At 44.5% G+C, this 14,964-nt stretch overlaps 1 protein-coding gene across 1 annotated transcript in view; it reads left to right on the plus strand.

The window, feature by feature from the left end:
* The first annotated feature begins 951 nt into the window (after window positions 1–951).
* RRAS2 (RAS related 2) overlaps window positions 952–14,964 on the plus strand; it is a 42,487-nt gene continuing 28,474 nt past the window's right edge. Inside the window, exon 1 of the mRNA XM_053981159.1 lies at window positions 952–1,282. Coding sequence (XP_053837134.1) covers window positions 1,178–1,282 — 105 coding nt within the window. The 5' untranslated portion in view covers window positions 952–1,177. The remainder of the gene's footprint in view (window positions 1,283–14,964) is intronic.

Consider the following 14,964-nt stretch of genomic DNA (forward strand, 5'->3'; position numbering starts at 1 on the left):
CAGGTGTGTAAGATTAGACATACGTGGGGTCGTTGCTTTATATCTTCACAAAAAGGGGAGAGGAAGCGAAGAAGGAATTCCCTGAAAATTCCCTGAAAAGCAAAACTTCTGCTTCGTTGTATTATGACCATTTGCCGAGTGTTGGGTGTGCAGAAACACCGTGGACAGTAAGATATTGCCCAAGGGGTAAGGACACCACTGGAAGATCACAGCAGCCTGTCCCCAGCAGAGGGGGTGGAGATGCAAAGGGTGAATTTATCACACACTGAAACCAGAGTGCTCTGACCAAGTACAGAGGGGGATGAATATGGGGCTGTGACATCCAGCGGTGGGTGACACTCAGAGGAGAGGTTGGACTTGATCTGAATGGCTTAAATTAGTGAGAAAGCTATTCACGTGCATGCTCACAAGGAAACCTGATGAAGAGTGGCGAAGGGCTTTACTCACTATATGACTTTTTCCCTCTTGGTGGGAAGCGACATTTGCGACGCTTCGGCTTTAAACCTCTCCGCGCCTTGGCTCTGCATCTGTACGAAGGGTCACCAACACCTCCCTCCCCATCCCGTGGGCATCCAGAGCCTCATTAATGTTGATGAGGCACTCAGACGGGCGGCCCACCAAAGCCCGTGGGGACATTGCTAATTACCTCCGCGGCGCGCTGTCTGCCGGGGGGCGGAGGGGACACCCGGGGGCCGCCGCCACCCGCACGACACAAACACGGCGGCGTGCCGGTGCCGCGGGCGGGCAGTCCTCATGCATATGCAAGAGCTCATTAGCATGGCGACGAGCAGGCCCCGCCCCCGACGGCCGTTTGTACGGCGGCTCCTCGCTGGCCCCGCCCCCCGCGCATATCCCACCCTCCTTAGCATGCAGATAAGAGGTGACCCGCCCCCTCATTAGCATGGCGGTGCGCGGGCCCCGCCCCCGGCAGCCATTAGCGCCGCGGCGCCCTGGCTGTGGGGGCGGGCGGTGGCGCGCGCTCTGTTGCGCTCCGCTCGGTGCTGCCGCACCGCACGGCGGGGTGGGCTCTGCTGCTGCTGCTGCCGGCGGCGTGCGGCGGGGCCTGCTGCTGCTCAGCCCCGGCGGCACGACGAGGAGCAGGAGGAGAGCGCCTGCGAGAGAAGCAGTTGTCGGACCCCGCGGCGGCGCTGCCGCGATCGCTCCGCTCGGCTCCCCCATGGCCGCGGGCTGCAGGGACGGCCCGGGACAGGAGAAGTACCGGCTGGTGGTGGTGGGCGGCGGCGGCGTGGGCAAGTCGGCGCTCACCATCCAGTTCATCCAGGTGAGGGGCCCCGGCGCCCGGGGGGAAGCGCTCCGCCCGCCGGGGCCTGGGCGCTGCCCGGCGCGGGGGGGGGCCGGGGCTGGAGCCGGCGCGGCGGGCGGCAGATCCTGGCGGCGCCTTGGGATGCTGCCGGCGGGGCAGCGGGAAGCCCGAGGCGGGGAGGCGGCGGCGGTCAGGCTGGTGCGAGCCCTCGGGAAGAGGCGGCCGCCGCCCTCGGCCCGTCGGGCGCCGCCGGCGGGTGGGGTTCGCTGGCCGGGCGCGCTGGGCTCCGGGCGCCGCGGCGCTCGGGACCGGCGGCTTCGGTGTGGCGGGCGGGGTCCGGCCCCGCGCTCCTCCCGGGAAGCGGCAGGCGCGGTCGGCAGGCGCGGCCGGGGAGCGGTGACACTCGGCGTCCGGCTCCGAAATAGCTGCCCCGGGCTGAGCGTCTTGTGCTGGCCCGGCAAGGGGCCAGGAAGCTCCCGCGGCTCTCCCCGAGAGGAGGGGTGTTTGCGGCGGGGCACTCTGTGCGAGCTGGGGCCAGCCAGCGCCCACCGCCCTTCGCAGCGCCTGCTGTTCATCCTGCAACTTGTAGACAATTGAACTTTTTCGTCCATTCGTTTTCAGTAGAAAACACGCCAGAATAGGCGATACTAGGAGTGCGTGTCAGTGTTACGAGGACGATCCCTTTTTAGTGTTTCGCCACGAAATCAGCTGTACCTCCTTTACTTATTTTCATGTTCTGCCCTGTTGCTGTTAGCTTTTCTACTTCTGTTTATGGTGGTAGGAGGAGACAACTACTTGCATTCTGATTGCTGCTGTTGCTGACGGCAGAGCAGCAAATCTGGAGAGCATGGCTTCTTGTTTGTTTTCTTTTATTCCACTGTGGAGAGCCGGTAATGCTCTACCTACCCCTAAGATGGGCTGCTTGACAGCGGGGCAGACTTGTCTTTTAATGCTTGAGGCCATGATGTTCTCCACTAATATTTTGTTACAACAAAATAGGTGTTGGGTGATCTAATAGCAAATAGACTATTCCTTTATTTCAGTCGGTCTTTTCATTCACATGTGCATCCATGTGTTCATTAGCTCAACTACTCTGTTAAAAATTTAAGCTCTGCAGCATAGACTAAGTAACTACATAGAAAACATTACTTTGAATTTTTCTGTAAGTACTGGATACCGGAATGCTTATAAGATCCAGTATTGTAGGGAACATTAAAAGAGGGGACCTTTTGGGAGAATTAGTTCTTTGGAACTAGTTTAGTGTGACTGGTGTCTTTTGAGGTGTATTGTACAGGTGTCTTTTGTCAGATATGTAGATGGCTGGTCAGTTTTTGGTAGAATACTGGCTGGTTGGTCTGTTTGAAGGTGATGGGGCTGGAATAACTGCAGTCCTCTCAGTGTGTGGATTGAATTCCTTATTGCTTGCGTATGGAGATAATTAAAACCTGAGTTTTCTGCAGCTGGTTGAGGGTGCCATTCACTCAAGCACGACACTGCTGCTGTAGGTGGTGTTGACTGTGTCTCGCTGTGGCAGTCATGTGTGCAGCTGGGTATGGCTTCAGTTCTGTGATGCTGCTGTCTTGGGAAATATTGCTGAAGGGATTTCTGGATTGAGGCAGCATTGAGGGCTTTGGGATAACTTCACTTTTGCAACAAAAAAGCCGTAATTTCTACTAAAGATGTAAGGAGGGAAAAAAGGGAAGCTCACACTTGATGCCTTTGTATAGCCATCTTTTCTAAGAGCAGTAAGGTTCTGCTGAGTACTGAGTGGCTTCAGTATTTGAGTACTTGTAGAAATTAAGTCTTTAACCTATTAGTTTGAGCTTACATTAAATATAAACATAAATTTTAGGACAAGTGCTGTGACTGACACTTGTCTTCCAGCAAATATCTGCAGAAGAGTACCCTGTGTCTGTTTTGCCACATATAAGGATCTTTTCAAATTAACAGCAGAAAAATAAATCATTCACTTTGAAAGAGTGTTGAGGGAACAGCACCGTAGTGTTAAGCTGACACATTGAGGGTGAATTCTTCAAAACAACTTATTGTCAGTTTGCATTAAGTTATCTCCATCTTCTTGCCCTCTTGGCAGCTTTATCCTGAGATAAAATTTTGCCACTGCAAAGTGAAGTTTAGCAGAAAATTCAGCTTAAAAAAACCCAAACAACCTGAAACAAAACTGAAGATAAATAGCTGGGAAATAAAGACCTGGGCAATACTTCAGGTGCCTTAGAGAAGAGTTTTGTGTTGTTTCCGTGCTTGCTGTGTGGTTTTGGACAATAAGAGATGAGGCTTGGTGTACTATTTATATATCCCACAGTGTCTTCCTGAGCTCTTAAAGCTGTGATGTTATCAAGCGTGTGCTTTGCCATGCAGGCACCTGGGTAGTTTCTGTATGGCAAGCATATTGCCAAATATGTTGTTTGTCTTTTAAAGCTGCACAGAAACTGCTCCAAGTTGTTTTAAAATTGATTACAAGCAAGTCACGTGCTTCATTTTTGGAATTTCTTAGGATTAAGTGACAAACATGTAGTGGCCTTCACTAAAACATGGATCAGTACTAGCTTTTGCTACATGACAGATCCTGATGTCAGTGGAGGATTTAAATTTTTTTGCTTCTTTAGTGCTTGTGTTTAAAATAAGGCTCTCACCAACTGAAGCTTAAAAAGGAAAGCTTTTTTCTTCTTACTGATACTAACAAATATGTCTACACTTGGTATCGCTTTCCTTTTTAATTTTCAGTAAATCAGTACTCAAGTACAGCTTTTACTTCAGTGCTGATTGTTTTCTAGTAAATCAGACTTTTGTGGTGATAGGATATCATGAGGAAGCATGTGCCACAATTTATGTTGTATCTTTGAAAGACACCAGGGGATCCATACTTGAAAATGGGAAAACTCTTCTTTGATTTCAGATAAAACAAAGGGAAACATGAGAAAGTGAGGATGTAAGAAGAACCAGTTAGTCTTCTTTCTTTAGCCAGCTTTCTGGGATGTCTGCACAGCTCATCCTTCCCTGCCTTGTTTAGATGATGGTGGGAAAGCAGAGAGCATCCATTCCTACAGGAGTGGCAGTGGCTGAGGTTATGGCAGTGCAGAGTGCTCCTGTGCTTGCTGTCCTGTGTGTGAGAGAATCAGCTCCTGAAGATTGTTGTGCCTCAGTCTGGCCTGAAACAACAATGTGTTTTTTAAGGAGGCCAAGTGAGCAAACCCATCTCCTACAATGGAAGGTCTCTGGTGTCCTGAGTTCAGCCTCACTGAGCTAATTAGTGCAGTGCAGGAGTAAGTGAGGTGTAACTGGTCACTGGTGTATAACTGCCTGGGCTCACCTCTCAGACCTTTATCTGACACCTTGGAGTAACTTTAGAGTTAATTAGAAGATCAAAGCTTTCAGTGGTTAGATGAGTAGCATGTTCCTCAAAATTCTTCCTCTAGGGAGGTAAAACACAGCTTGATATTGCTGTTGGTGGGCCAGGATTTCATCCTGGAAATATCAGATCATTTCCTTTAAATCAGGATATGATAGATGAATTTACTGCTGTCGAGCCCGTGCTCTGGTAAGACAGGAAGTGAAGTTGTTTTAATTGTGGAGGAGAGTTAATGGGATGTTGCAGCTATAAACTCTAGGAAAGAAGCAGTGAATGATAGTTCAGCATTACACCACAGCATTTTGTAAAAGGCTAAGTGGTAGAACTAAGCATTCCTTCTGTTATTGAAAACATACACAAATAATCCATCATACTCACATCCCAAGAGGCAGAAAACTTTTAAAATGCATTGCAGCCAGTTAACTGGCCTCTTAGCAGGCTGAGGTATTTGGGAGTATGAGCTGTGCAGAGCACACAGCTGTTGCCACAATAGCTTTTCTCCAGCTGTCATGCAGTGGTCTGTCACAAAATACCCCACATTCCCTTGTAACTCAGCCCTTTGTAATATTCAGGTTTCCTTGCTCAAATGGAATACAACCTAGCAACTACCTAATCACCCTCTGATTTTTTTATCCTGCAGTTGCCATTTACTTCATGCTTTTTTTTTTTTTTTTTTTGCAAAACTGAACAATATATAGCTAATTTTAGCAGTATGCAGCAATAAAGCCACTAATGTTTTATTCTCTCAAGTCTGCTGTGCAAAATACTGCCTATTTTTGATCAGAGTTGATAAATTTATTTGTCCTGGTGTTTTTTCCTCTTTGTAAAGCTGTGCCTTTTGTTTTGTGACAATGACATGTATAGTTTTGCATACTGAGTAGGTTTTGGTGACTTGTATGAATGTATTAGTTAATAAATGTCACTAGATCCTTGACATGATATTGAATAGATGTAATTCAATGTGGCTGAGTTGAGCTTAGTTTGTCAGTCAGCTTAATGTTACCTGTGGTAATGCATGAACATGTTTGAAACTGCTAAAACACTTAATACGAAATCTATGTAAGGCTTCGGTGTTTGGAGCTTTTTTTACCTGTTTACAGATTTCATGCTGTATTTACAAGCTCAGATCATACTGCCAAGTTTGTAAAAGAAAATACTTTTCCTACTGCCCTTAAAGTGCCTGTAACAAATTCTGATTGGAGCTAAGCTTACTGTTCCACTCACTAGTGAGTAAAATGAGTTGGATGTAGATTTTTGGCTCTTTAATTTTAATATCAGATAATTTGTCTGAAAGCAGGCATATGACTTGCAGATGGATGGGTGAGCAGTTGTTCAGGCTTTTTTTCCCCTTTTTCCTTTCCTTTTCCAAACTGCTACTTTCACAGGACTGTTCTCATTAACTAGCAATAAACCCAAAGGTGGGTTATCTCAAAGTGTCTTTTATCTCTGATAGCTGTTGGGCAACAAAACAGCTTGTTCTGAATTTTATGGTCTATATGTGAATTCCAAGCTCCAAAATAGAGTAGTAAAGTAGATTGAAAAGCAACAACTGAACGTGCAGCTGGTGTTGGAGCCAGTATGCTGGGTGTTTGACAGACTCTGATGTCTTGGTGCCCCATTTCCCTGTGCTGGACTTGGGATGTGCAAATCCCTCCACAGTTTCTGGGTATTCTGACTAACCCTCAGTGACCATCAAAAAATGCTCTTGGAGTAAGCGTGCAAGCAAATTAAAGGAATAAAATGCCATGGATTCCAGGCTAGAGATTCACGTAGGGCTACGCTGGGACTGGTATGCTCACACCGAGATAAAGCCTGGGGCCTCCTTACAGTAACTCTAGGTGACAAAATACAGTTCAGGAGCAACTGATTGTCAACATCTGTTGAGGTTAAAGGTGGGAAATAAAAATCCCAATCAAAACAAAGGACTTGTGGTGCAGTCACCTGGAATAATAAGGGCTGTTTGTCGCCCCTCTTGTGAAACTTGAACTGCTCGGCTCCTTGCTTCCTGCAGCACTGCTACCAAGCAGAGTCTGGGCTCGCTCTGGTTACAGATCTACAGCCTGGGAATGTAGTAGGTGACTTTAGGCTTGCCTTGCAGGCAGCCAGGAAACCTCAGGCTGCACGTGAGTGTTCCAGTATAGATTAGTAGTGGCATAATGAATCCTGTCATCCAGCACTCATGCCTTGTACCCTAGTGCACGCACAGGGTAGAGCTGAGCTGGGTTCAAAAACTGCCATAAATTTGGAGAAGTGCTTAAGTTTTGAGATACTCACCATTCTGGTTTTGAGTGATTTACAAATTTTTTTCCAAAGTGAAATTCCTTTGGGATAACTTAACCCCGGTGGCAGTCTGAGAGCACCTTTCTGTGCGCTAGCTCTTAGCACCGGTTGCTTGTATAGCGAGTAAATATTGACGTACCTTTTGGTTATCAGGTCGTCTTCTACTACCACTTGCACAAGGAGTCCTGGCACAGTTTCCCAGATCTCTGCCTGGCATGCCCTTTGCACTCCCAGGGATGAAGAGGCAGCCGCTGGCCTCTAGCCCTGTGCCTCCTTCCCGTACTAGAGGGAGAGGCTCCTGCTTCTGGTTTTGGCTAGAGCTCTGAATTCCAGTGCTCAGTAGCGGTGGTGGAGGGTGGCTTTTATAAGTAGAGCCCTTATATTCCAAGAGTTTGGAAGGGCATAAATGGCTCATGTTTGTATACCTTGTGCAACCTGTTCGCACTTAACGAAAGCATTCCCGGCACTGCAAATGTTGTGACTGAACTCCTTGAAGTATCCAAAGATAAATAGCAGCTTCATGAAGTGGAATGTAGCAGGCTTCTGGCTGGCTGATAGGAAGCTGGGTTTGCTGCAGACCTTCCCAGATTAGTCAGTCTGCAGGTCTAGACTGGTGTGACACAAGCAGAGAACTTCTCCCTTTGTTCCAACAATTCAGGTGGCTTAACTGCACCGGTTTGGTAGTCTTGTTCTTCAATTATGGTGAAAAGGCAGTGATAAAGGAAAATGGAACCAGAGAAATGCACCACTTCTTGTTCTAGTTCAAGAAATATGTAAAACCAACATTAAAACAGAAATCATGCCTGTACCTGGTATTTTTTTTTTTTTAAACTTGTTACTCTGTTTAGGACATGTCCAAAGATTTCTGGATGTAACAACCAAGACAAACTCTTACTGTGAGGAGTAGGAGGCAACCAGGTTGAAAAGTTTAATTGCAAATAATGCACACAATGTTGGCCTCCAAGCACAAAGCTATACAAAGTTGCTGGAGTTCTGTTTTGAAATTCTGAGAGATAGCAGTGGTAACCTGACACTACAAATTTCTAGTTAGATCCCAAGTGAATTATTTCTGTCTGGGCAGTGGGTGAGACCCTTTCTGTTCACCTTGAATGGTATCCTTCTTTATGAAGACATGCTCTGTGACTGTGAAAAACCTTTTTCATGTCTCTTTTTTATCTTTTCTTTCCTATTTTGTATGCTGTGTTATGGCTCAAGTGTGGTTGCAGCTTGGGTTTGGGTAGCCTGTAGGGCACTTAATGGGAACAGGTAACACAAAAGAAAATATTTTCTTCTCTTTATAACTTAGTTACTTAAAGTAGATAGCAGACATGGAATGTTTGCTAAATATGTTTGTTTTGCCTTTTCTTACTTTTTTTCTACCATGCACCTACTTAAGTTGGTCACATCCCAGCTCATGAAGTTCATGATACACATTGGTGCTTCTGGATGGAACTTTGGTGAGGTTGAAATTACTGTTTTATAGATTGCTTGCTTTTACTATGTTGTTTTTAAGAGGGTTGGCTGGACTGCTGTGCCTGGATTGTTCTTGGTTAAGCTAAAGAAGGTCACATATTCACATTTGAAGTGCTTGATCTTGAGGCTCATCAAGCATTGTGTGCAAGGGCTGTTGTTGCAGCGAGGTCAGGGATTCTGATCTGCTGCTGGAATGGGAAAGGCTGGAGAACTTGGACTTATGCAGAGCCTCAAACCTGACTGAGGGCTGCTGAGGAGGACTGTGTGCACTTCTCTAGTTGTGTGGGGGAATGCCATAAACCTCTCATAGAGGGAGATCCTGTTGGATGATGGAGTTCATGGTGAATCTTTGTAACACACAAATATGCTCGTGCTAAATCTCACAAAGGACTAAAGAGGAGAAGGTGCCTCTGGAAGAGGCTTGTGTGGAGCTCCCCAGAACTGCAGTTGGCAAGTGAGGGCTGTATATGTGACCACGAGGGCTGTGCTGGTGCAGATGGGGAACTGGAGGGCCTTGGGAGCGAGGGCAAGTTGATTGTTTGCTTTTTAGAAGGGACTGACAGTAGGGAGGCACAAGACTGGGGAAATGTTTTTGTTCTTCAAGCCTGAAGAAATAGGGCTTTGCTGTAACTGAAGGTTTAATTTGATAAGCTACTACTACAAGTAAGGAAAAATGTTCAAAAGGTCCCCTTGCTGCCACAGCAGTTTGCCATCATAGCTATTTACTCCCTCCAGTGCACCAAAACTCTGCAAGCCATTGGAGTTAAAAATAACCAGGGAATGTTTTTACTCGGGATCAGTTACCCTGTCTGGTTCACTGTGCAGCTCTGCAAACAACTTCATCTGGCAGTCGAGCTCATTTAACCAGGCCTGCACCAGCTTCTCAGTTGTGAGCAGAAAGTGAAGTGTAGTTTTCAGTGAATCCAGATAGGAATGAATTCAGGCGATAGGAATGTATGCAGAAGAGCACTATTAAAGATAGCATAAAGTGCTGGCTGCTGGGACCAGCGTGCTTTAATAATTAACTAGATGTTAGCACTGACATGTAAAAATGGTGCAGTTGAAGAAAAAAAATTAGTGTAACACTCACAAGCAAAGTACTCCACAAAGATCTTTATTCAGAGGACCTATGAGAAGTGTTATTTCTCAACAGGTTAGCTGTGGGTACACGCATTAATAACTATCAAATGTGTCACTTTCCACAAGTCTTCTAAGCCAGAAAATAAACTTGAGCTTCCACACAACTTACCAGTGAATTATTCTTCCAGTCCTGTTCAGAGTATTCTCTAACTGTAGTGATATAATATGTTGAGTCACCAGTTATATTTGCTAGGAAAAGGCATTTGAAAATCACTCTCGTTACCATTTTGAATTTTCCTGACAAAACGAACAACTTAGCTCATATTGCAGAGCATCTTCAGTATTCCTCATTTAAGCAGACATAAATCTATAAACCTGCAAGCAAATCTAGGTGTTTCGCTTCATATGTGGTAAGTAGACCATGAAATGGTAGGATGCCAGTGATAAATCTGTGTGACAAATCTGGCATCTTTGGGTAGAAAAATGATCTACTAAATTTCTTGTTGTCAGACTTGTTCTATGCAGGGAAAGTAAGTGGGATTACAGTAATATGCACTGCTTGAGGTAGGGAGTTACTTAACTGTGTGTTCATGATATTTCTGTGTTTCTTACTCCTTTTAAGAAGGTGCTTCATGATCATGTTAAAAGGTACCTGTCTATAATATTCTTGTATGTGTGCTGCCAGCTCTACTAAAAGCAGGCTGCAGTGTTTTCTTCTACTAGCTCACACTAACAAGCCTTCATTAGCAAAACCCAATAAAGTAATGGTGATATATTTAAATGGATTCTGGCTTTGCGTGACCCAGTATTACTGAGAATGCAATAATGAGTATATTTGAACTTTGCCTTGCAATTTCAGTTGCTGCTTAGGATATTTTTTTCCTAGCAGCTTGGGTTTGAAGTCCTCCAGAAACACAGCATCTTTGCCTTTGCATCCTATTCTCCTGCATCCTATTCTCCTGCCTTCTCTCAGACCCCAAACTATGTTACCTGAATCTTGACCATGTCCTGAGAGATTTCCAAGATGCACCCATATGTGCTGTATCACTTTGATTTCCCATATTTTGATTTTCCTTAAACTGATGTTCCCCCTCCTTCTGAAGCAGGTTTGCATCCTGATGGGAATTCTCAAAATATCATGGATGGAGATGATATCCTCCTGTGCTCAGCAGCACTCCTGTAATGTTGCAGCAAATTCTGAAGCTTTTTTCTAATGGGTGTATGCCATGATAAACATTTTCCAGACCCTCCAATTTGAAATTGAGCCTGTGAGGCCAAGATCCTTCTTAGCACATCAGCAAAGTTAACCAACTGTGCCTTGTTTTACCATCTGAGAGTATTTAAAGGAGAACTTTTAAACTGTGTAGATAATCTTATTTTTGTCTCTGTAGGGGCCCTAAGAGGGATGTTTGTGGTGTTTTTTTCTTCTGTTGTTTTTAGAAGTAAATTGTTCTGTCTGTGGCATCCAGTGGACCAACCACTTTGAATGTCCTGCCTTGCTGCTTTTATTGCTGGCTCTTAGCAGGTTGTCATCAAGCCACAGTGCTGTCATCTACTCAGCTTTGGTTTGGAGTCTTGTGCTTCCAGCTCTTTTGAGTTGGTTTAACTACTTCTCTAGCTGTTGGGACAATATTATTTTATGTTGTACAAGTGATGCTACCAACTGAAGGAGTGCTAAACCTTAAAGCTCTTGTCTGGTTTGATTGCTGCATGTTTTAGCTGCATGCCATACCTGGAATATGGGAGGTTTAATCCTCTGGAGGCACTCCAGAGTCATCAAGAAATTATCAGAAGGGAATCAGTCTGCTCACTCTAACTTCTTGGGCATTATTTTAGCCTTAAATTTTACATAAAAACCAGGCATTCTGCTGTAATGTAATTTAAGATGCTCCTGCTTCTAGCAGTTACGTAGTTTGTAACTTGTTCTGTCATACCGTGTCAGCCCCGGGGTAATGCTGTAAAAGCTCACGAATGTCCAGGTAGAATTGGAAGAATTCTCTGTAGCTCATGGGGACCAACAGAGCCATGGTGAGACCCTGGTGCAGGCAGGGTGGGTGGGACAGGCAGCTGCTTCTGCAGCAGATTAACCACAGAAGATGATGTATGTACAACTGGCTGCAGCCTTGTGCAATGTGGGGAAGTTGACCCATTCCAGGGTGCAGGCTGAGACTTAAGGGTGGTTGTTCCTCTTGCAGAGGGCACGGGGAGAGCTGTGAAATGCCCCCTGTGTGTAATCCTGATGAGCAAGTCCTGCTCTCGGAAAAGAGGGTGTTCAGCTGAAGCCTCTCAGAGGTCAGACTGTGTCAAAGCAGCTAATGGAGCAAGAGGTTTGATTTCGTTCAGGTTCAGCTTGTAATGTCAAGGCAGCACTTAAGTTTTTGAGGTGTGTCTTCTGGCTGATCCAGCTGCTGTAGGAGCCTGCACATCTCTGAGACTGCCTGGCAGTGGGTTTGAGAACATGACTTAGTGCAAGGAGACGTTTTAAACAGAGTGCTTCACATTCATCAAGGATGTTTAAAACCTGAAACATTTCTGAATTCCTGTATCTGTGACCTAAACCTACTACCTATAGAAAATATTTTGTCTCATGCGGAGTTTCTGCTTTGTTTCTATCTTGCTGGAGCAGTACACCCAAATATATTGCTGCAGACATCTCAACTTCTTTGAATTTAAAAAAGACACTTGAAAGCTCAGCTTTTGAAGTAGCTAAAGATGTTTTCCTTTAGCTGTCTAGAAGTTTTTGCACCCATTAGAATGGATAGAGTGTCTATCAGGTAACTGGCAGATTTGACAAATTATTTTTGTCTGTTAAACTATTTTTAGTCATGTGTATCCTACAAAAGTTGACAAAATTCACTAGCATTTGTAAATTTGAAATTGCCCAGTGTCTCTGTTGGTGGGACTGTATGGGAAAAGAGCCTCAGATCTGAAGTAGTTGACTTCCTTGTCCCATTATCTGCCTTCTGCCCAGTAGGTTACATTCCACACATTTTTAATAGTGGCTTCCCCTCCTCCTTAGCTGCTTTGACTTGTTTTGTGGGAGGACTTGAATATTTCAACTGACACTCCAGAGGTTTTCTCCCAAAAAAGGAAACTGATAATAAAATTGTTCACTTAAAGCAGATTTTTAAAATAATCGAGTCTGTGCTGATCCGGGTGTCTGTTGGAATTGTGACCTGGGGTTTTGAAATCCAGTTGAATTTGGGATTTTGCTCAAGGTTTGAGTTGGTTTTTTTTGTAGTTTAAGAGCTAAAATTGCACCTTGAAATTCTATCTCCTGTGCATTTCTTCAGTTTATAAATACTCTGAAGAAAAAAAACAAAAGCCCTGCATCCCTTGAGCTGATCTCTTGAAAAAGATACTGGATGCCTGCCTGCATGAGGGAAGGTGGTGATCTGGAAGAATTTGTTCAGGGTGATTTCAGAAGATGAATAATTTAAAGTGCAGCCACTTGCTTCAGACTAGATAATTGAGGCTGGGTTTTCTTACAGCTTATGTTCAATCTTTAAAAATTCCCTGCAGCTCATGTACTTTAGGCAGCTGTTTTGTATGTGAGTTAATCCCATGCCAGTTGAGTAGTGTGAGAAATTTAAAAGTATCTCAGCTTTTCCCCTGTGCTAGGAGTTACGAGTTGCTGCTGTGACTGCCTAGCGCTATTCACCTGGTTATTTATCACCTCTTTGTAACTTCTTCCTTGGATGGATTGTCTGTCCTCAGTCCAGAAAACACATGATACACACAGGGAAAGGGACTTGTGCTACTTGACAACAAACCCCACGTTCTCTTATTGCTGACGGAACATCTCCAAGTTGGAGCACTGACTTTTGTCAGCTTCCAGGCTGTGCTTTGAGGTGTGAGCTGTTGCAGAGGAATGGCTGCCTGCTCTCCCAGCAATGGGCTGCCACTGCCATTCCCAGGAAGATTTCCCCAGATTTGTTTTATGTCTTCAGGATCTGATGGTCATTTCCTAAACATGAAGCATGTAGACTGTTACTGCCAAAATGTACTTGAAGAGGTCTTTGTTATAACTCTGCTTTCCTGGTTAAAAATATATATATATATATATATATATATATATATATATATATATGAAAAACAGCAATGCATTAGTGGGATTTGATTCTGTCCCACATGTTTGTAACACATACAGTCCCTTCAGGCAGCTTTGAGTTTTGGTCATTATGAAAGGTTGAGTTTAACACATGCACAGGAAATGAGTCTTCTAAGACTTATGACTTAAATTAAAATACTTTCTAATGCTGGAAGAAAGCTCAAAAGAGAAACTACTTGCCTTTAATTGGTAGCATCCAGCCTGTCTTTGTAAGTAACATCAGCTTTGCAGCCTGTTAAACGCTGGCAGAGCTGTGTGGTGCTAATGCTGTGATCAGAGGGACGTTCACACTCTGCTACATCCAAGTTAAACAACAAGAAGATAAGGTCTCCTGAAGGGTTTCTGGACTGCCCGTCCAGAGGCTTCACCTAGGATTACTGCAAATCTGAGTAGTCCATTATTCTGAGTGTGATGAAGTTGAAAAACCTATTTCTAATCTATAAAAATTGAGAGAAACTAATGTGCTTTCCTGTGGTTTTTGGTGCAGAAGGCTGTCTGCCTGTGCATTCCACACTCTGTTTTCTCTTCACTGAATGCCTAACCACAAGATCTCTGCTTGGTAGAATATGGGAGCGGAAATAGCAGTAGGTTTTTGTTTTTTTTTTTTTTAAGCCAAGAAAAAACCGCCCTCTGATCAAACCCAGTGCATTCTAAAGCTGCTTTCTGTAAGTAAACAAATTGAAGGTCTTTGCATACTGCTCACACATTTTTAGATGGCATTTGCTGTACTGCTGCCTCTTTATACCTTTAAATGAAACATTTGCAGGAGTTCTTTGCTCAAGAAAGCAATCAAATAATGATGCTCTCTGCTTATTTGACATGATACTTCATTATGTGTGCCTGTCAGACCAGGAGAGAATGCTGCACATTGCAATTTGAATTTAGATGTTGCTCTGTAGATCAATTTCCTAATGAAAACAAGTGGCTTTCGGTGATGGAGTATGTTCTTGTCTTCAGGGCAGGATGTTTTAAGCTGTCTTTCCTACTAGATGTATGGTAAAGCCACTTATTCACGTGCTGTTAATCTGTTAGTAGCAAGTTAGCAGAGGTTGGAGTTAAGAGTTAGTAACAGTACAGAAGGACTGACATGTAGTGAGTCTGGTTGGTTTGCTAGGAGTCCCTTACTTCTGTACATGTTCTGAGCTGGGCTTGGGTAATTTACTTGTTAGCTGCTCATTTCCTGTCAGTGTGAACTTGCTTGCAGAGAAAACAACTTGAATTTTGTTTGTTTCTAATGTTTTTGTTTGTGGATTTTGTAATCGCTGCATTTCATGCTACATAAGCTCTTGGGTTGCCTTATTTTTTCTTGTTCTTTGCATGGGGGTAGCAAGGCCTGTTTGTGCTGTCCCTTCTGCACTCTGGAATCGGCCTCTGCAGGACTATGGCCTC

The sequence above is a fragment of the Vidua macroura genome, chromosome 6 (assembly GCF_024509145.1).
Source record: "Vidua macroura isolate BioBank_ID:100142 chromosome 6, ASM2450914v1, whole genome shotgun sequence".
In the NCBI taxonomy this organism is placed as follows: Eukaryota; Metazoa; Chordata; class Aves; order Passeriformes; family Viduidae; genus Vidua; species Vidua macroura.